Raw genomic sequence first — 21348 nt, 5'->3', positions numbered from 1 at the left:
GTCCAGAAAAAACTGATAGATAGTACAGTATATACAATTTTGTAAAATTTTTCGATGCTCAGCTGTAAAATATTTTATCATTAGAAATTTTCCATTGTGAAATGGAAATCTCTCTCTTTTTTTTTCTTTTTTTTTGGAAATCCTGTAATTATGAACAAATAGAAAAGTATTTTCTAGAAGTCAGATATCATTTCTATCTGCATATCAGCATTTATGAGAGTAAAGTTTACATAAAAATTCCAAGGGCAAATTTCACTTTGCAGTAGCCTGTTTTATGATTTGATATGATTTTATGATTAGATAAGAAATAGCAGCTTAGCTAGGAAAGAGCAGGTTATGGATTGTCAATCTTATGAACACCTTACATGAGCTGCTTCAGAGAACGAACAAACTATTAACTGTCTGTCCATGTATGGACCTGTCTAAAACTTCACCAGGAATAAACTCTGCCATTATATACTCCCATTCTAGAATGATGCAGGACAACACTAAATGTTGGATTGTGTGTGTAGAATAAGGAGATTCTGTATTATGGTGGTTTTGTGCAAGAATGAGTCCAGCTGAGTTTGACCTACATTCCCTCTGATTCCACAGCTGGACTAATCCAGATCAAACCTTTGCACACACTAATACACAAACATACAAGCACAATCATTTTAAAATCAGTGTTACTGACCCAAAAAGTCTTCATGCAGGTCTATTTGTCTGTCTTTCTGTCTTTGTTCTGTCACTATATATCTGTTTCTCTGCTCCTCATCCAGATAATATGATGACACAGAAAACAAAAGCAGTGTGTGTGTACTGGTATTCACTACAGTATGGGGACCAACAAGTCCCCACAAGTATAGTAATACCAGTAAATTTTGACCTTGCGGTGGCATTTTTTAGGTCCCCATGAAGAAACAAGCTTATGAATCATACAGAATGAAGTGATTTGAAAATATAAAAATGCTAAAAGTTTTGTGTGAAGCATAGGTTTAGGGTAAGAGGATAGAAAATAGAGTTGTACAGTATAAAAACCATTATGTCTATGGAATGTCCCTATAAAACATGGAAACCAGTGTGTGTGTGTGTTCATGAGTGCATGCACTTGTCATGTGCTAAAGGGTTTATAGTAAAGCCTGTCTAGGGATTTACAGCTCTTCCTGTCTGTCTCAGCCTTTCTGTCTCTCTCTCACATTACTTTGTCTGTCTTCATTTCTCACGCAACACCTTATAAAATGAGTGCCATTGCACTGCAACATTTTGCCATATTCTTGGGAGTTTCCTCTGTGCAGTATGTGTTATTATAATATGGTTTTACTTGTATTATACTGTATATGTGATATGTGTGTACAGTATTAGCATGTAGATGCATGTGTGGTGTTGTGATAACCCCACACTGGTGTGTGTTTGTGCACGCATGTGTGTTTTCATTGCCCCTAGTCATGTCTTAACTTTTCATTTGTCTCTGAGCCGAGACATTGGTTTAATGTAGTGCACACTGACCTTCCACAGTGGATGTCTGGACACCTGTCCATATGTTTGTGTGTACAGATCTACCCTCACATAGCTATAAGCTCTCTGTGTTTTCTCTGCATTATTTTTGCTTTATCTGACTAATGATAACTCCATCCCCATATAAAGAGGCTTATATAAGATATTATATCAAAATCATGCTAGAGCATTGTAGCAGCCTTTATCTGTATGTTTTTAAAATTATTTTGCAGAAATGGGAGACCTGTGAGACCAGACTAGCTGATCAGGCCCAGCGCCTGGAAGAGGTACGAGCCAGACTGAAGCAGTCGATCCCAGATCAGCAGGAGGAGATGGAAGAGGAACGCCTCCTTGTGAAGGTACACTAACTTTTAAGAGGTGAACTGCTTCATATACTGTTGACTGACTTATTACAGGAACAATACACCTGAAATATTACTGGGGGTAAAGATTTGCCTACTTTTTTCTATAAAAGAGCAACATAACCAAAATAAAATACTGTACTCAAAACACACCTCAACAGTTATGGGGTTTGGTAAAGTTAAAAGCATCTATGCTGAAAGTTAGCAGTTAGCTTGTGCTAAAACCACAGATAACAGTTGCATGGCACTTTGGATTTCCCTTCCTCCCTGCTATAGGCTTATTCAGCTGTGATCCTCCCTCCCTCTCTCTCTCTCTCTCCCCTCTCCCCTGCCCTCCCTCTTTGTCCCATGGGCTTTAATCTCGCTGGGCCAGAGGGAAAAAGAGAGAGAGATTGTGTGAGTCAGAGCTGGGACGTGTGGCAGTGTTTTCTGTGAGTGTGTGTGACAGTGGTGTGTTATTTTATGCAGGAGGTTCAGGATTGTTTAGAGGACTGGGCTGTCAGTCTTTCCGAGCTCAGCACCATGAAGACGGACCTGTCCCAGTACATCCTCACCGATGACGTCCTCCTCCTACAAGAGCAAGTGGACCATCTGCACTGCCAGTGGGAAGAGCTCTGCCTCAAAGTAAGACACACAAATATGTTTACCTAGCAGACATACCAGAGACTTTTGTATTTTCTGCTTTAGACTTTTAGATGAACTAGGAGGAAATAAAGCCTACAGGAATCATGTGTCTAAACATTGACAGCTCTGACTCATTGAGCTGACTGATAAACCTTAGTGTGTGAGAAGCTGAAGGAAAAATTTAACAGTAAAAGATAATGAATGAATCTGTATTATTTGTATGTGGTTTAAAGTGTAGATACTTAGCAACTACTGATATCTAAATGAAGACGTGCCATTTTTGTTTGTTTTTTAAAGTTAATTATAATTACTGAGTGAAACCTAAACCAAACTAAAACTCTACGCTTTAATTTATTTATTAGCTTTTATTAAAACTATTTATTTATCTAAATTATTAAATATTAATGAATTTGTATTATTATTATTTTCATTCATTCATTTATTAAACATTACTTTTGAGAATGGGTCACACTATTTTAAGGTCTAATTTTTATATTAACAAACCATTAACTATGACTTTTGCCTCAATAAACTCCTAATTTTCTGCTTATTAATAGATAGTAAGGTAGTTGTTAGGTTTAGATATTGGGTAGGATTAGGGATGTAGAATATGGTCATACAGAATATGTGCTTAATAAGAACTAATAAACAGTCAATATGTTAATAATAGGCATGCTAAGCAACTAGTTAATAGTGAGAATGGGTCCTTGTACTAAAGTGTTAGCAAGGGGTGTTTTGTTATATTTAACCTTTGTAGACAGTTTTGTCTCCAGCTAATGCTAAATAAACCTACAAACACAGACGACATGCTCAAAGGAATTCCATCTATTTTAAATACAATGTTAGTACACCATCACTCCCCAAGAAACAGATGTGAGGATTCATTTGATGTTTTCTCATTGATTCAGCTGGAGTCATTGTTCCTGTGAAGTTCCTTGATGTATGTTGCTCTGGTGACCATGTATTGATTTACTTTCGGAACCTGTGCATCAATCATATTAGAGTCTCGCTGCTTTTTTAATGAATATGGTGCTGGATCTGTCAGCTGGAGTCTCCTGGGGTCATGTTTTGGGGGTCTGGTGTGAGTTTTGGGGTGGGTGGGGGTCGTTGACACTGGAACGAGAGAGCAGATGGTAGAGAGTGAAGGACACAGAGAAAAGACACACAGAAGTGAATAGAAGCAGGAGTCTTTACCTCTTTGTTTTGGAAATCAGTCTGTCACACGCCGGATTGTGAGTGTGTGTGTCTGTGGGGGGCGTGGAGGTGTTGCCTGGTAACAGTGAAGTCCACATGTGGCAGCTGTGGAGTTTTCAGGATTTTACAACTTTTTGGTGACAAGGTACATAAAGATGTTTTGGCTAGAGGTCTTTAAACACATATATGGGTCCTTTGTAACAAAACTGGATTACCCTGCCTTGCCATAAACTTGAAAAGAAAAGAAAAGAAAAGAAAAGAGAATTCATGTTTTTATTTTCCCCATTATGAGCCTGTGTGTATATTATGAATCTCTTTAAATTAAATTTATTAAGTTAAATTCTGAGTTCACATAATTTGAGACAAATTTTATTACTTGATTGTGTTCGGGTGTCACTAAAACATAACTATATCATACTTTAAGATCACATTTGACAATATATATATATTGTAATCAGTGTTGATTCATTAGATTTAATACAGTAACAATTGCTGTAATACATTGTTTTTAAAATCAGTATAAAGGCAGTACAACTATATTAACATAATTAATACTATTTATATATTTTATTTTTATTATTTTTTAATTTACAAAATTATGGTACGTAGAATTGTGTGTATTCTTAATTGTCAAAATGCGAAAAACATATTTATTATGTTTTTCTTTTGATTTTAGTGAGAAATATGGTCTGCGCATCTTTTTGACAGGTTTAGTGAGATTCCCTGTCTGTGTGAGCTGCACTCATGCTGTCATATCTCTTGTGTATTTTCTGTCTCTCTCTCTGTAGGTGTCACTTCGTAAGCAGGAGATTGCTGATCGACTGAATGCCTGGATCATTTTCAATGAGAAGAATCGGGAGCTGTGTGAATGGCTGACACAGATGGAAAACAAGGTGGCACACAGTGCTGAGCTGAGCATTGAGGAAATGGTGGAGAAACTCAAGAAGGTTCGATCATCCAGCATCAGATAGACTGTACTGTCTGATCCAGCATTTCACTGTATTTTGCTAAACCTAAATAGCAAATGAATGCTTTTTCCACATTTATTTGCTTTCATTTGCTTGCTATATTTCCTGTTTCGCAAACAAACAACAAGAGTATGACTCTCAAAATATTAATCATTATTACTTCCCTCGCCCACTTACACTCAAATATTGACTCTCTTCAGGATTGTATGGAGGAGATCAACCTCTTTAGTGAGAATAAGACACATCTGAAACAGCTGGGAGAACAACTCATCACTGCAAGCAACAAGACCAAAGAAACAGAAATCAATGACAAGATCAAGGACATCAATGACCGCTGGCAGCATCTGTTTGATCACATTGAGGCCAGGTAAGACCTTAGAGTAACCCTGAGCATGGTCACAAAGTACATAACACAGAATGTGACCATAAAACTGTGATGCACAAGTAACTTAAAAACTTTGGCTTTTTAAAAGCGTTTGGGTCATGGGATATGAACTGCTTCCAAAGTACTTCGTAAGGCATAGTGATGTTAATCTGACATTGATCCAATTCATCTCAGTCACACTTTATTTAACAGACAGGAAGTGCACTTTATCACATTCAGTGCAGCGAAAACATCAGCTCCACTGAATCAGAAACTGCTAGAGAGAGAGATTGAAATGTAGAGGTGCACGTGGCATCAGTCCAGATGGGCGGTATCAGGGTGGATGAAGCGTATGGAGGGGGTTGGTTTGTCCTGCTCTTCGTTTGATTGACAGCTCTTTGATTAGACAGATGGTGGCTGTAGCTTCATGATACATTGATGGCCAGCTTGTTGACTTCTTGTCTCCGAGTCTGCTTTTCTTTTCTGCATTTATCTTAAGAGAGGGTTTGGACGTTATAACGGGAAGAAGGCGGTGTCCTGTTGCACTCTTTACCTTCAGCTTCCTCTTGCCTCATAGCAGCAGATAAATTCACGTGTAGAGCTTTAGATCTTCACATCTGCAGCTGAGCAAAAATCTCTGCATTCACACTGACGCTAATTAAAATTCTGTAGGTAGCAGGGTCTCAAAAACTGTCAGCGTTATTGTGTTAGTAGCATGTTTGCTTGTTTTAATCTGGTTTGCAAACAGGTGGTCAGACAAATTATGCCTTGCTACAAACATTTCTATCATAGTTCCCAGCCTCACAGATTTCTGAATGTCTGTAAGCGATTTGAATGTTAACTCTGGCTCTGTGCCACTAATGTCAAGGTTTTAGAGCTAACACTGGCTGTGCAGGTGCATGTAGACGCTAAAAGTAGCTTTGTGGATCAGTAGGTAACCAGGCACGAGATCTGCCTGTTTGTTGGCTCTCACCTTGAGCTGGAGCTTTACGCCTGTCAATATTCCTTCCCATCAACCACTGAGACAAGCACGAGTTTAACCAAAACGCATACAGTCAACAGGTTTGTTATCCAAAAATAAACACCTTCGGGGTGATACAAGATCACCCTGTCAGAGATAATGATCCAACTGACTGTCCATTATATGTATATTTTATTGAACTATTCCTTTAAATTCACATTGTGTATATCAAAAGAGTGTTTCAGTAATGGGTTGAGCCTGTGTCGATAATAAGTCATTTGTTTTCACTGTGTCTGAGGTCAAAGTTCACAAGCATGACTCCAGCATGCCTGGGCCTGTCTCAGCTGGTCGCTGTTTTCATTGTCACTATCAAGTGTGTAGAGATTATTTTTTAAGAGATATATTAATATACTGTATACGCTACCATTTGTAATATTTACAAAGTTTGGGGTCACTAAGATTGATAATATTACAGAATCAAATAAATGCTGTTCTTTTGAACTTTGTTCATCCTGAAAAAAGCAGCATAATTTTTTTCAACACTAATAATAATAAGACATTTTAGAGCACCAAATTACCATATTAGATTGATTTCTGAAGGATCATGTGACACTGGAGACAGGAGTAATGGCTGCTGAAAATGTGGCTTTTCCATCACAAGAATAAATTACATTTTAATTATATTAAAATATAAATTATTTTAATTAGAATAATTTATTTTAAATTGTAATAATAATTTACAATATGACTGTTTTTACTTTTTTTTTAAGCTTATAAATGCAGCCTTGGTGAGCATAAGAGACTTTCAAAACCATTAAAAAATGTACTGCCCCTAAACTTTTGAATGGCACTTTATGTATATATTTGTGTGTGTCAATCACACAAACTTGCAAATGGGAGTGTGCGATTGAGACAAGTTTCAAAGCAGGATTACAGAAGTTGACACAGACACGTCCGACTCTTTTGTCAGCTAAAATCACAGCAGAGTTCACCCTCACAGCATCTGCACACGCGGCAGCTGCTGTCTGCTAGCACAGGCCTTTGTGTCCACTCGCCGTCCCCTAAGTCTTCTGTCTACACTTATTGTGTCTCTCGGCCAATCAGCATCAAAACTCTGTCCTTCTGCTCTTCTGCTATTTGCTGAGTGATGGCAGCCATTGTGTTATTGAACCCTTGGTGTCTTACAAAACTCTGCTCACTATTGCTGGACAAAGGACCAACATGGGACAGATGTTACATTGAAAACACCCCCACTGAACACACTCATGAACGATCTTGAAGATTCCTACTCAGGAAAGTTCATTAAAACTCTCTACTCCCTGTTTTAAGGACTCTTTTGTGGGTGTTTGTATGAGTAAATTTGTTTTCCAGTTTTCACTCAGACGTTTAGACACCTGTAGCTGGAAGTGTTTCTATGGCCATAAGCTTATTTTAGGGTGTATGGCAGCATTGCCTGTTTGTTTGTTTGTTTGTGTGTGTGTGCGTTTTTTTTGTCTCCCCTCACAAAGAAGATTCCACGTTTTAATAGTCTTTATATCCACCATGACTATCATCCTGAATGGATATCAAATACTGACTAACCGTGAAGTGGGACAATTGAATTAAACCATTCAGAGAGCTGAAGTGTGCTCTGAATATTCCCAACACCCGTGAAGTACTCTCCTCTAAAGACTGAAAGATTTTGACAAGCAGCTCTGCCTATGTGAGGCCCACCAACGTGGTCCCCTGTGGCCCAGATTTATCTTTATTTAACTCATTTAGCTGAAGTGCTGAAGTGAAATTAAGCATACCAGAGAAGTTTGAACCTGAATCAATTATTACAAATTAGCTCTACTTTAATATGAGTGGTACATGTCTGTGCAAAATATGTTGGAAGATGCAAGACATGTCCCAAATTATGCATTATATGCTACACACTTATACCCTGCATTGTCTATCTAGAGTATGAATTATATGTTATTTTGTCATCCAGAATCAGATTCTGACAGCCTCTGTCTTTCTGCTATGTAAGGAAGCTGTTGAGTGTGTGAAATGTCCAACATTCCACACTTCATTTTTTTTTTTTTTCATTTTCATTATCTGGGTATTTGAATTGCATTTTTACTTCTTGGAATTGTTACTGCTACTGTATGCACTTGTTCTGAGTGGGTTTTAGCATGTTGCTAGTGTAGCTATGGTGTTCTGTGTTGAAGATGTTTCTATGTGTTGTTTCTGTGTGTTCTTTTAAGTTGCCTTGATCATTAGTGAAGTTCCCTCACCTGTTGCTTAGAGAAATGGCACAGTGTTCTTCTGGGATTAATTATCTGTTCAGGATAGGTTTGGATTTAATTAGATTTGGCCCATGGCACATACTCTCAGACCACAGAGGACTACAACACATGCAGAAGTCCCTGTTTGAACTCTTATGTACTCACACAAAGACAAACATACACATATTCTTTTGATGTATTTTTACACTGTTTTCTTAGCTGTGGTTAGGCAAGAATGTCATATGTGAAAGAAAATGACTTTCAAAAGTACATGATGCTGTCTAACCTGCTCAGTAATTAGTACCTGTTTGCCGCACGCTAGTTTTGCACATTCAGTCTCACCCTGTATACCCATAATACCACATACAACAAACAAATGATGCTAGAGTTCTTCTCAGAAATAGCTTAATATTTCTGGTCCTCTATTTATATTTGTTTGTTTTGGGGTTTTTTTAGCTGGTTTCAATTGGTTAATTAATACAACCAGTCCTTACAGGTAACTACTGAAATTGAGAATTTAAGGGATAAGATGAATTCTTTTTGTTTAACTTTTGAGGTTTTGATACATAAATATGATTTGGTTGCCTTTGTGTGTTACCTACAGTCAGTTTTAGGGGAAGTTATGCAGTACAATATTGCATAAAAAAAAATTGTGTTACTTGGTTACTTTTTATGGAAAGTAATGCTTTACGTTACTTTTGCATTACTTTTGTCACCTGAGATGGGCTTAATTGTTTATTTTTAATAACAAAAACCCCAAAAGTTATATTCTTGGCAACTGTAAAGGCCCTTTCACACCAAAAGTGAAATGAATAAGCGTCAGGCTAAAGAAAGTGCCTCTGCCTTTGCTTTCCACTTCCAATTTCTCTCAACATGGGTACAGGAGAGGTGTCAGTGAATAGATGGGAAAACAAAGTTACTTGCATTACTTATTTGGAAAAGTAACTCAGATATTTTCTTGTAAATTTAATGTGTTACTAGTATGTAACTCGCATTACTTGTAATGCGTTACCCCCAACTCTGTCTGCAATCAAGCTTGCTACATTAACAACTCAAGACAATTTTGCTTTACATTTAATATTCAGATTTGATTTCTGTATCAGATTGTCATAATAAAATGCATAACACTCTCCGCAAGATTCCTGTAACACATCTCTAAAATATACTTGCTCATGCCAAAATTGCTGTCTGTGATATGACAGTCTATAAATGTTCCTAAATATTTAAAACTACTGGCTATAGCCTATTTGTAATGCAGTTGCAGAAAGTGATGGGAACATGGGAGTATCCTCACCATCTTCCATCTCTTGGCCGTTCAGTGAGGGGGGGGGGTTGAATATGAGAGAGGGACAGGAGGGTGGGGTGATGTATACAGCAGTCCACTGTCTGTGAGAGCTTGTGTGAGATCAGCCACAGCCATTAAGACAGACATGCTAACGCTAACACGAGAGAGCCATGGAGCCTCACCAGTCTGCGAGTAAGTGTTTGCTAATTGCACACACACAGGGCTTTCGTGTAAGCATGCATGTTTTGTGAGAGGGGGATGGGCAGTGCTTTTGTCAGTGTGTGTTCTGTGGCTAACACTAGCTTCAGTGCAGGACTGTTCAGATTCCGCTTTGCATGGAAACACACTTGTATCCAGGGAGGACGTGCGTGCTGGTGATGTGCAGATGGTGCATGTTCTCAATTCTAAACAGATATGCACCAAAATCAGGCTGCAAAGAAAATGCAAGATGCATGCATCTGGAATCATGCATATAGAATCATGAATAGCTAACACTATTTATATAGTATATATTTCTAAATCTTGTCATCTTTTGAGGCTTTTGTGTTTATATTGATGTGATACAGCAAGGACATCTTGTCTCATTGCCTTTTTTCATTGCACCAAATATTTTGAGTGACTGCATGCATTTGTTATTTTATTAAAGTGTTTTCCCTTCATTTTGCATGTGATAAATGCAAATAGTGCTTATGTTTGTCACAGTAAGAATCAATAAACCCTCTTGATACGAACACCAAATGATTCGATGCATTGCTGTCACGTGCAGTTGAGTTGTTGTGTGATGTCACTTCTTCCACATCAGCACTCCGGTTTGTTTTGGTCGGACCTCCATTGGAAATGTCACATGACTATGAAGGAATGCCCCCATCCTCTTAGTCACATGACGTCACTCTTACAGTGGCGTGAAAGCCGTCTACATTCTCAGATAGTCCTAACACTGAGTGTTCTGGTCTGGGTGGAATAGATTGCGACAGAAGGACCAGACGTGGGTCACTGCACACTCAAACCTAATAAAAAGCCTTTTGTCCTGCATTGTGTCTTTGTAAACCTCAGCTGGCAGGCTAGCTATAGGAAGGACACTAGGTCAAGGAATGTTCATGCACCACACAGAACAAAACTCATTGCAAGTATCCCTTTCTATATCCATATCTTCTAGGTTTCTAAAGTAAAAATCCCATTCATTGTCTCCAGAGGAATTTTTTAGCGATAACTTAACCCAGCTTAAGGTCTTTTCCCAATTCTGTTCCTGTCTCCAGCAAAAAAAAATTAAGGGATTGAAAGACTGACTGATTGTATTTCAGGGTCAGGAAGCTGAAGGAGACGCTGGTGACAGTGCAGCAGCTGGATAAGAACATGAGTAATCTCCGTACCTGGCTTTCCCGCGTTGAGGGTGAACTGGCCAAACCTGTCATCTACAGCGTCTGCCACAGTGATGAGATACAGCGCAAACTAGTAGAGCATCAGGTAATCGCCGCATATATATAACAAAACCACAATAAAACTAATATATATGTTTAAAGTGCACAATGCGTTATGAGGTAGATTTCTTTAAGCACCAATGCTTTAGGGTGAGAATATGTAAAGGGGGACACTAAAGCTTATTCATCTTTACCATTAAGTGTATATTCCTCCATTATTGAAAATTTACATGAAGTTTCACCTAATATGAGATGACATTGATGTATCTTTTTGCATTACTTTGATGTCTTTGCAATGTCATCTTTCTTAGACGACTGATAGTTTGAGTTTTTTGGAGTTTTTTTCCTCTTCACATAGAATAAGAACAATTATTAAAACTTTATAGTTATCATTACAGTTCCTGTCCTTGGTGTGAGCAGGCCTTTAGAGTGTGATATTGTTGTTCTCCACTAGGGCTTGCAGAGAGACATCGAACAGCACACAGAGGGTGTAGCGTCTGTTTTGACCCTGTGTGATGTTCTGCTGCATGATGCGGACGCTTGTGGTAGTGATGGAGAGAACGACTCCATTCAGCAGACCACGCTCAGCCTGGACCGCCGCTGGAGGAACATATGTGCCATGTCTATGGAGAGGAGAATGAGGTCAATACAAACACCCAAATCAGCATGTTTGGTTGCATAATGTCACTCATTTGTTTTTTTTCCTCTGACCACCGTGCTCTATACTGTCCCCTGCAGGATCGAGGAGACATGGCGTCTGTGGTGCAAGTTCCTTGATGACTATTCACGCTTTGAAGAGTGGCTGAACACGGCAGAACGTACAGCGGCCAACCCTGCCACCAAAGATGTACTGTACACCTGTGCTAAAGAGGAACTCAAAAAGTTTGAGGTCTGATTCTGTTTAAGGATTTTTTTCCACTCATAGTAGCCTGTTCATCATCTGAGTAATAGCACCAGAACTCTCATACAGATTAAAATGAATACTGAAATACACTCTTAAGAGGGTTTTTCGCTGTGACGCCAAAGAAGAACGATTTTTGGTTCCCCAAAGATCATTTCAGTGAACAATTCTTTAAAGAACTGTTTTTCTTAGTGTAAAGAACATTTTAATAATCAAAAGAACCTTTTTCAAGTATAAAGAACCTTTTGTGCAATAGAAAAGTTCCATGGATGTTGAAGGTTCTTCATGGAACTATAAATGGCAATAAATAACCTGTTTTTAAGACTGTAGTGGCTTTCAAATTTGTGATTGTCTAGATGTAATCTATTGGACTATTAACACTGTTTTTAAACATACGCACATGCAGGCGTTCCAGCGCCAGGTCCATGAGCGCCTGACACAGCTGGAACTGGTGAACAAACAATACCGACGTCTGGCACGAGAGAACCGGACAGACGGTGCCAGTAAGCTGAAGTTGATGGTGCACGAGGGAAACCAGCGCTGGGATACGTTACAGAAGAGAGTGGCCGCTGTGCTCCGCAGGTTAAAGGTCAGACTCGAGTCATACTTTTTTTTTTTTTTTTTTTATTAAAGTCATATATACAGTATGGCACATATGTGTACATATACAGTACACACATATATATATATATATGTGTGTGTGTGTGTGTGATTATTTATTTTATTATTCTTTTAATCAGTAAGGAGACAATAAATTGATCAAAATTGACAATGCAACATTTGTAATGTTACAAAAGATTTCTATTTCAAATAAATGCTGTTTTTTTTTTTTACTTTCTATTCATTAAATAATCCCGAAAATACGTATGAAAGTTTAAATTAAAATGTCAAGGAGCACAACTGTTTATATCAATAAGAAATGTTTCTTGAGCAGCAAATCAGCATATTACAATGATTTTTGAAGGATCATGAAACACTGAAGACCGAAAGTTTAACTTTGCCATCACAGAAATAAATTAAAATAGAAAATAGTTATTTTAAATTGTAATAATATTTCACAACATGTTTTTAATCAAATACATGTGGCTTTGGTGACAATAAGAGACTTCTTTTAAAACATTAAAAATATTACCAACCCCATAGTTTTTAACAGTACTTTTTATTATATATTAAATTCTCATTTTAATACTGCCTGGTTTGGAAATGGCACCTAATAAACCTAAAAACCTTTGAAAATGTTAAAATTAATTGCATCTCTGACCTTTAAATCTTCGTTTCCATGATAACAAAGTGTACCTTTTTTGGGCAAACCTCAATTTTCTAAAATGATTCTGAACTCTAAATGCTTCTCCTCTCTGCAGCACTTCACATCTCAACGGGAAGACTTTGAAGGAACGCGGGAGGGGATTCTGGTCTGGCTGACTGAAATGGACCTTCAGCTCACCAATGTGGAGCATTTTTCAGAGAGCGATATCCATGAAAAGATGCGTCAACTAAACGTCAGTACACTCTGATTTTATGTCTAAAAGTCTGGTTACACAATCAGATTGAAAAATAATTTGTGAATTTACTTCCTGCAGGCATTTCAGCAGGAGATCACTCTAAACACAAATAAGATCGATGCTCTGATTGTATTTGGAGAGAACCTGATCCAGAAGAGTGCTCCGCTGGACGCCGTACTCATTGAAGATGAACTAGAGGAGCTGCACTCATACTGCCAGGAAGTGTTTGGCAGAGTCGCCCGATTCCACCACCGTCTCATCAGCAGACGCCCGGTCAGTTTGAAAAGACTCATATCACAAACACCGAACAATGCTCTCATGACTGAGTACTGACTTTAACCCTTCCCACTTTTTTCTTCTCATAGGTGCGTGAGGAGGACCGAGAGTTCTCAGACAGAGACACAGATCCGGAGGACTCGGCTGATTTCAGTGGGGTCTGGGAGAGAGAAAGGGAGGAGGAGGAGGAAGAGGAGGCTGCGATGAGTTGTGATGTTTCTCTGACAGTACGCCAGGCCGTGTCCCAGCTGATACCACCTGCTCTGGAGCGCTCAGGTCGTGAGACCCCCGTCAGTGTGGATTCAATCCCACTGGAGTGGGACCACACCGTAGATGTGGGTGGATCTTCATCTCCAGAGGATGATGAGGAGTTGACGTTTTACAGTGCCCTATCAGGTAACTCTTTACAGACTGGTCTCTGCAGCTCTATTAAAGTGTATCTAGATCTGTCTGTCTGTTATAGGCCGCTCTGTTAGTGTTTCTAGATTTCTGTTTTTGCTATATGTTGCACTATTAGGGTCTGTCTAGATTTCTTTGTCTCTTACATGACACTCTGTTAGAGTATATCTATCACTGCCTGTAATCTGCCGCTCTGCTGATCTCTTTATCTGTTATCTGCTGCACTTTTAGGTAAATGTATAGAGCTCTTTTTGCCAATTGTTTAAAGAGAATCTAGATGTCTGTCTTTTATTGGATTCTCTATCTGAGTGTTTTAGATGTCCTTTTATCCAGTTCTGTATTAGTGTATATAGATGCACTAATAATCTGTAATACTGTATCTATATCTATTTACCATTTTTGCAGTGTCCGTTTTTTGTGCGTGTGTGTCATTGGGTCTTGAGTTCAAAGTAATTAATAAAAAAAAAGTTGAGGTCAATATTATCATATTAAATGTATTTCTAAAAAAATATTTATTTCCACAGCTTTCTGTCAACTGTGTTATTAACTGTACAACTACAACTATGAAATGGGCGATATAGTTAAAAAAAAAAAATAACACACTGAATTACAATTAATGTGCAATTTCTAAGTATAGAAAAACTGAAATAGTATTTCCATGAAAAAAAAAAAGTAAAGATTAAGCGTGGCAAGTAGCATGTTACACTGATGAAATATATGAAGAAACCAATAGCCTTTTTGTTGAGAAAGCATATTGTTTTTGCATTTTTCATGGCTGTAAAATGTACCTCAATAATTAAATTATCCATATGATGAATTAGATCATTCAATGTTTGTCAATCTCTCTGTTAATAATCACTGCTCTAGTAGTGTATCTTCTGTACATCTTCCTGTTGTCTGTTTCTCTTTTATACTGCATCCAGATCTCTCTGTCTGTTATATGACTCTCTATTAGTCTAGATTATTCTGTCTGTTATCTGTGTTTAGATCACTGTCTTTCTGCCGCTTTTCTGTTGCAGATGTAGAAGTCACTGAGAGCTCTCAGTCATTTATTAAAGCTACATCTAAAGCTCTGAAGGCTGTGTCCGGTAGGCATCAGCCTGCTGCATGCTGTCAGCACTGTCATTGCACATTGCATGCGTGCTTTAGCATACGTTTCCATCATTCATCTCGAAGTATAATAAACATTTTATGCCTTGTGCTCACTGCCTGAGTGCTTAACAACTTCCTCTCGCAAGCAGCTCTCCATGTTCTTGAAATCCCACGATGCTTGTTTTTATGTTTGCCAAGAATCTTCTCCTGCATGTGTTGCAGTACATGTTCAAACAGATGTTTTTCGTAATGCACGTCAGTTTTGCAACCAATTGCATCTTTATTCTTTTTTTTTGTTTTCTGTAGCATGTTGTGCAACTGAGTGATGACTTCCTGCATGCTTGCTTTCAGTGATATTAGGTATTAAAATATTTCTCTGTCTCTCGTTTAGGAGGAAGGTCAATGGTGGAGCCGTGGCACTCTCCTGATGCGCCAGACAGGAAACGAGCGAACAGGGAGATCATGCGGAGTCTCACATCTTCACCCACTGACACCAGCGCTCAGTACCACCCACAGGCCTATGTGAGTCCTCACACATGCATCACACTCATTAAACACACATTAACACTGGCACACACATATAAACACACTTTATGTTATATTTCCTCTGTCTCCAGGATAAACTCATGTCTGAGTGTGCTGGCAGTATAGACAGTATAAAGCGAGTGAAACTGATTCTGAGCGAGGAAGAGCAACTGGATGATCATGGTTTGATGGTGCTTTCTGCAGCTGATAAGACAGGTATTGCTATTTGTAATACTTTTACAGAAATGTTCATACATGTGTTGAGTTTCAGTGATATCTGACCTTTGCCCTCCGATCTGTGACCTCAGGTGTGATCGAGCGATGGGAACTCCTGCAGGTGCAGTCGTGCAGCGTGCCACAGGATCTTCAGCAGTGGCACAAACTCAACTCTGACCTCACTGATGTCATGGCATGGCTGGACGCTGTGATGCCTGAGCTAGAGAAGCTTCAAACTCTAGAGCCAAAAATCACCATCAGAGACATGGAGAGCAATATCCACAAACTAAAGGTACTTACTTCCAGAGACATTTAGAGAGGGATAGAATCAGACACAAACAAAGTTAACAAAACAATGCACTTGAGAGAGTGCATTTTTAGTAATAATTTATATATTTAAATATACACTGCCGTTCAAAAGTTTGATATCAGTACTATTTTTAATGTTTTTAAAAGAAGTTTCTTCTGCTCATCGAGGCTGAATTTATTTGATCGGAAATGCAGAAAAAACAGCAATATTGTGAAATATTATTGCAATTTTAAATTTCTATGTGAATATATTGTAAAATATAATTTATTCCTGTAATGCAAACCTGATCACAGGAATAAAAAAAAGTATCACAGGTTCCAAAAAATATTAAGCAACGCAACTGTTTCCAACATCGATAATAAATCAGCATATTAGATTGGAATGATTTCTGAAGGATCATGTGACACTGAAGACTGGAGTAATGATGATGAAAATTCAGCTTCAGCATCACAGGAATAAATAATTTTTTTAAGTATATTAAAATAGAAAACAGTTCATTTAAATTGTAATAATTCCACAATATTGCTGTTTTTTTCTGTATTTCTGTCTGGACCACTATCGTCAAAGATGATTGACAATTAGCATACAGTTTGGATTGGTGGTATGGTTCTGTTCTGGGCAAGAACTCCCTGCGCATCCATGCACCCTAGCATGGATGAGAGCAGCGATACCCAGGGTAAAGAGAACCAACAAATGTATTTCAGATATCGTTAAAGTTCAGTAATTTTATGTACACATTTTAGAATTAGTCTGATTCAATGGAGAATCAGAAGGCTGAATCCTGACTGACAGAGGAGGAGTTGGGGATGGAGGAGGGTAATTAGCTATTGAGCAATGCGAAAACTGCTGATAATACTGAAGGACCTTATATATGGATGCTTAGATAGGTGTCGTATTCCTATAGGTAGCTGGGGATCAGCTGAGAGTCAGCTGATGCGAGCTTGACTAACGTTACCTGCCAGAACTAACGCTACGCTTGATTTTTGATCAAATAAATGCAGTCTTTAAACAACATCAAAAATCTTACTTATCACAAATTTTTGAACAGCACTGTATATACTTTTATAATGATTTATTTTTCAAATAAATGTTGTTCTTTTAAACTTTCTGTTCATCAAAGAATCCTGAAAAAATGTATCATGGTATCCACAAAAATATTAAGCAGCACAACTGTTTTCAAAATTTGTAATAATATGAATATAATGACTCATGCATGTATATATTTAAGAAACATATGTTATGTTTATATATTAAATATATTTATATATAATATAAATGATATGAATATAAATTATGCATGTAAATATTTTCAAAATATATACTGTATGTGTGTGTCGTTATATATACATAATAAATATACACCGTACACACACATATATTATATAAACAAAAACTTTTTAACGATTAATCGTTGCCCAGCACCAAGTATTTTTTATTGTAAGAATTTTTCACAATATGATTGTTTTTACTGTATTTTTAGTCAAATAAATGCAGCTTTGGTGAGCAAACATTTGAATGGTAGTGTGTATTATTTAGGCATATACCGTATAGGTTCATTTTGTCATTTTGTTCTTTCATAAGGACATGCAGAGGACTTTTAACGGCTACAAATCAGTGATGATTGGAGTTAATCTCAGTGGGCGGGGCTTCCAGCACGGCGACAGCGCCGAACTACGCGAACTGCGTGAGAATCTGCAGTCAGCCAATCAGAAATGGGCACAGGCCTGTGCGGCTCTGGACAGCTGGGAACACCGACTGCATCAAGCACTCATGGAGTGTCAGGTGAGGAAAAACAAGCTTGAAAAGTGACACTGATCCCAGAGTTCAGACAATACAGTAAAGTACCATGAGTGTTTTTTGTTTTGCAACTGCAACACAAGATGCGTTTAGTAAGCTCATGTTTCTGCACCTTCACATGTTTCCACTTTTACAAAACCATAAAACCACAAAGTTGTTTTTTAGTTGTTTGTTGAAAGAGGTTTCAGAAGTGCTGGGTACACGTTGTTCTTAAAGCTACAGCATACCGTGACAGAGTTCTATCAAATGTAATTAAAAAAAAAAAAAAAAAGCAAGCTTGGGGGGGCAAATTATGTGCTATTTTTTCCTGTAACTTCCTTTAGGGCTTTTGTAAAGATTTTGTAGTGAAGCCTAAAACACACAAGCACCATGTAACAAAGACCTGTGAGAAACACAGACTCATCTGTTTATTCCATTTTCCTTTTCACAGGAGTTTCACGAGACACTTCATTCTCTGCTGCTGTGGTTAGCTAAAGCAGAAAGCCAGCGCTACATGGTCAACATCCATGACCAAAACACAGACCTCAACATCCTGCAAGAGCATCGAGACACCCTCAAGGTAGAACAGTGTGCTTGTGTGCTGTTAATGTGCAATATCTAATAATGCCCCCACAAAAATTGGATGAAAAAAACAATTAATCGTGGGACAAAATTTCTTCATATCTTAATATATGGGTTGTTGTCTGTGCATAACAGGCTGTTCAGCAGGACTTACAGTCTCGTGAAAGGGAGGTGCACTGCCTGCAGGAGATCTCCTCACAGATCCTGCTACAGGACCAGGGAGAAGACACTCTGGAGGCCAAAGAGAAGGTTCACGTCATCAGCAACAAGTTACGACTGCTGATCAGACAGATCGCACACGACCTGCACACGCTGCAAAGCAGACTGGTACGTTTCATTCAGTCTCACACACACAAGCACAAGCTTTCTCTGCAGGCCAGGTGGGTTTCACACACTGATGTTTTGATCCTGTATGTTCTATTGCAGGACTCAACTTGTCCAAATGTGGGCAGGACAGCATCAACACAACAGCAGGTACAGAAACACTCTCTTCATTAACACCCTGTTCAGATTGGAAATTACTAAGCTCTGACTTCATAATATATATATTTGTCTTCTAACGCTGCTCTAATTACTGTTTTGAAAGTAACAGTAAATGAGGGTTTTCTAAGAATCTCTAGTCTGTGTTTATCATGATTAATAGGAGGTAACAAACACTGAGTCATTTTTCTGATGTCTCTAGGAAGCCGCAGGAGTTCAGGCTGTTACACGGGGATCTGCCGCGGGTGTAAGGTACACACTGATAGTATTACTATGCGTCTGTGTTCAGTCGTGTGATTTTGCCAAGTTAATGTGTTCTAGTACTCTCTTCACACTCTCTAGTTCTTCTCACTTTTACACATCTGCTCCACTTTCATCATGTACTTTATGTTGACCTTCACAAGCCACAAAGTTAAGAAATAACTCACATTGAATTATGCATAGTTGATAAATAACATGTTGTTTTTTTTAAAGCAGCATTCTCATTTTAGGTTAAAGGTTCAAAAGTTTGGGCTCAGTAAGATAAAAAAAAAAAGAAAAAAGATTTGTTTAATCACCAAGGATGCCTTAAATTGATCAAAAGTTATAGTAAAGACATTATTAATGTTACAAAAGGTTTTTTTAATTAAAAATATTATATAAAATATTATAATATATTATAATGTAAGGTTTTATGTTTTTGAAAAAAAAGTCTGTTATGTTTATCAAAGCTACATTTATCTGATCAAATATACAGGAAAAAATTAATAATGTTAAATATTATTACAATTTAAAATATTGTTTTGTACTATTGTTATATATTTTAAAACATACTTTATTTCTGAGATGGCAAAGTTGAATTTTGAGCAGTTATGATCCTTCAAAAATAATTGTATATAATTTGGTGGTTAAGAGACATTTATTATTATTAATGTTAAAAAACATTGTTGGCTTCTTTGATCAATAAAAAGGTAAAAAGAAAAAAAATGTAACAATGTAAGTGTTTACTGTCACTTTTGATCAATTTAATGCATCCTTACAGAATATATGTTCATTTAAAAAAAATATTACTAAACCCAAACCTTTTAGCAGTAGCGTAAAATTTTTTAACTGTCTGTCTTTTCTGCAGGGCTGAAAGGTCTAATTCGTCCCCAGCGAGACCGTTCCTGTATCGTGTCCTACGAGCGGCTTTTCCCCTCCACATGCTCTTCCTGCTGCTGCTGGTTGTGGCGTGTCTGGTGCCTCTCTCAGAGGACGACTACAGCTGCACTCTCTCCAATAACTTTGCCCGATCCTTTTACCCCATGCTCCTCTACACCAATGGACCCCCACCCACATGAGAACAACTACACGTACCCTTCACTAACACAGCTCAATCAGTAGAGGAAATGGAATGTAGTCCAAGCCTCCCGGTTTACTCTCCTGTAGCAGATCCTGTAGCTCTGATTAATCTGAGTGAAAGCCCTTGTGTTTGGGATCCAATAGATTTCCAGCAACAATCAAATCTTGTTCCTGGATCCGAGGTCTGTCGCACATGGAGAGTGATTTTTTTTTTTCTGAAGCAATCCGAAACTTCTCTTCAAGAGCCTTTCCTCATGATGTATATTTGTATTTTTAGAGAATGGCAAGGACTCCTCATCAAAGGTGCACTCATTTTTCAATTGTATAGTATGTAGCAGCACATTCATTGAAATGAATACTCCTTCACACAAATGTATTTATTTTTGACATATAAATAACATAATTGAACCCTATAGGCTCATAAGCTTTGAGTCGGCCTGTGTTTTTAACTAGAAGCCCTGTTTATATGTCTGAGTGACGGGACTTGCTTGAATATCAGCTGTGTTCATACAGTCTTGTTTCTTGTTTGATGAATATGTTTTATTTGTAGTTCTCTTAGCTGCCATTTTCTTGGTCAAAGCCATGGAGGAGAGAGACAGAGAGGCATCAGGGTGTGTGCAAATGTTATGCTTAATTTATTCAGCCTAAAGTTTGATGGCTGTGTTGTTTTCATGTGTGTGTGTGTGTGTGTGTGTGTGTGTGTGAATATTGTAAAACTACTGAAATTATTTAATTATAATTGGTAAATGATCTCAGTGGAGATATAAATTATATCTGATTATGTTTTATAGTGTATAGCTAGAAGTTTTCAGGCAGGAAAATCTGGTACCCAGATGTGTTTGTGTCTGGTGTGTTTTTAGCTAAATGGTTAAGGTGTCTCATAGAAACACATTTCAAAAGTATCCACATGACTGTATGTGGCTTATATTTTATTTTTAACCTACAGAAAGTCTGGTGAAAGGCCATTAGTCTCTTTTACTCATACTAACTGCCAAAGTGTCAGAGACTGTTTTATAATTCATCACAGTTACTAAAAGAGGCGCTGTTCATCCTGTTGTTTGATGTTTT

The 21348-nt window shown here is 37.9% G+C and overlaps 1 protein-coding gene across 13 annotated transcripts in view; it reads left to right on the top strand.

The window, feature by feature from the left end:
- syne2b (spectrin repeat containing, nuclear envelope 2b) overlaps positions 1-20815 on the top strand; it is a 109597-nt gene extending 88782 nt beyond the window's left edge. For 12 of the 13 annotated variants that reach the window (XM_058795762.1, XM_058795764.1, XM_058795769.1 and 9 more), the window contains 21 exons: positions 1710-1835; positions 2307-2462; positions 4445-4603; positions 4825-4991; positions 10785-10947; positions 11356-11543; positions 11640-11790; positions 12209-12391; positions 13164-13301; positions 13383-13577; positions 13670-13976; positions 14999-15067; positions 15463-15593; positions 15689-15812; positions 15905-16104; positions 17704-17904; positions 18350-18478; positions 18616-18807; positions 18907-18954; positions 19163-19212; positions 20069-20815. In XM_058795762.1, the coding sequence (XP_058651745.1) occupies positions 1710-1835; positions 2307-2462; positions 4445-4603; positions 4825-4991; positions 10785-10947; positions 11356-11543; positions 11640-11790; positions 12209-12391; positions 13164-13301; positions 13383-13577; positions 13670-13976; positions 14999-15067; positions 15463-15593; positions 15689-15812; positions 15905-16104; positions 17704-17904; positions 18350-18478; positions 18616-18807; positions 18907-18954; positions 19163-19212; positions 20069-20279 (3288 nt within the window). In that variant the 3' untranslated portion in view covers positions 20280-20815. The remainder of the gene's footprint in view (positions 1-1709; positions 1836-2306; positions 2463-4444; positions 4604-4824; positions 4992-10784; positions 10948-11355; positions 11544-11639; positions 11791-12208; positions 12392-13163; positions 13302-13382; positions 13578-13669; positions 13977-14998; positions 15068-15462; positions 15594-15688; positions 15813-15904; positions 16105-17703; positions 17905-18349; positions 18479-18615; positions 18808-18906; positions 18955-19162; positions 19213-20068) is intronic. The other variant, XM_058795760.1, reaches the window with a different exon arrangement.
- The last annotated feature ends 533 nt before the right edge of the window (positions 20816-21348 follow it).

Source organism: Onychostoma macrolepis, chromosome 13, assembly GCF_012432095.1.
Source record: "Onychostoma macrolepis isolate SWU-2019 chromosome 13, ASM1243209v1, whole genome shotgun sequence".
Lineage (NCBI taxonomy): Eukaryota > Metazoa > Chordata > Actinopteri > Cypriniformes > Cyprinidae > Onychostoma > Onychostoma macrolepis.
This window is presented reverse-complemented; position numbering and strand designations above follow the sequence as displayed.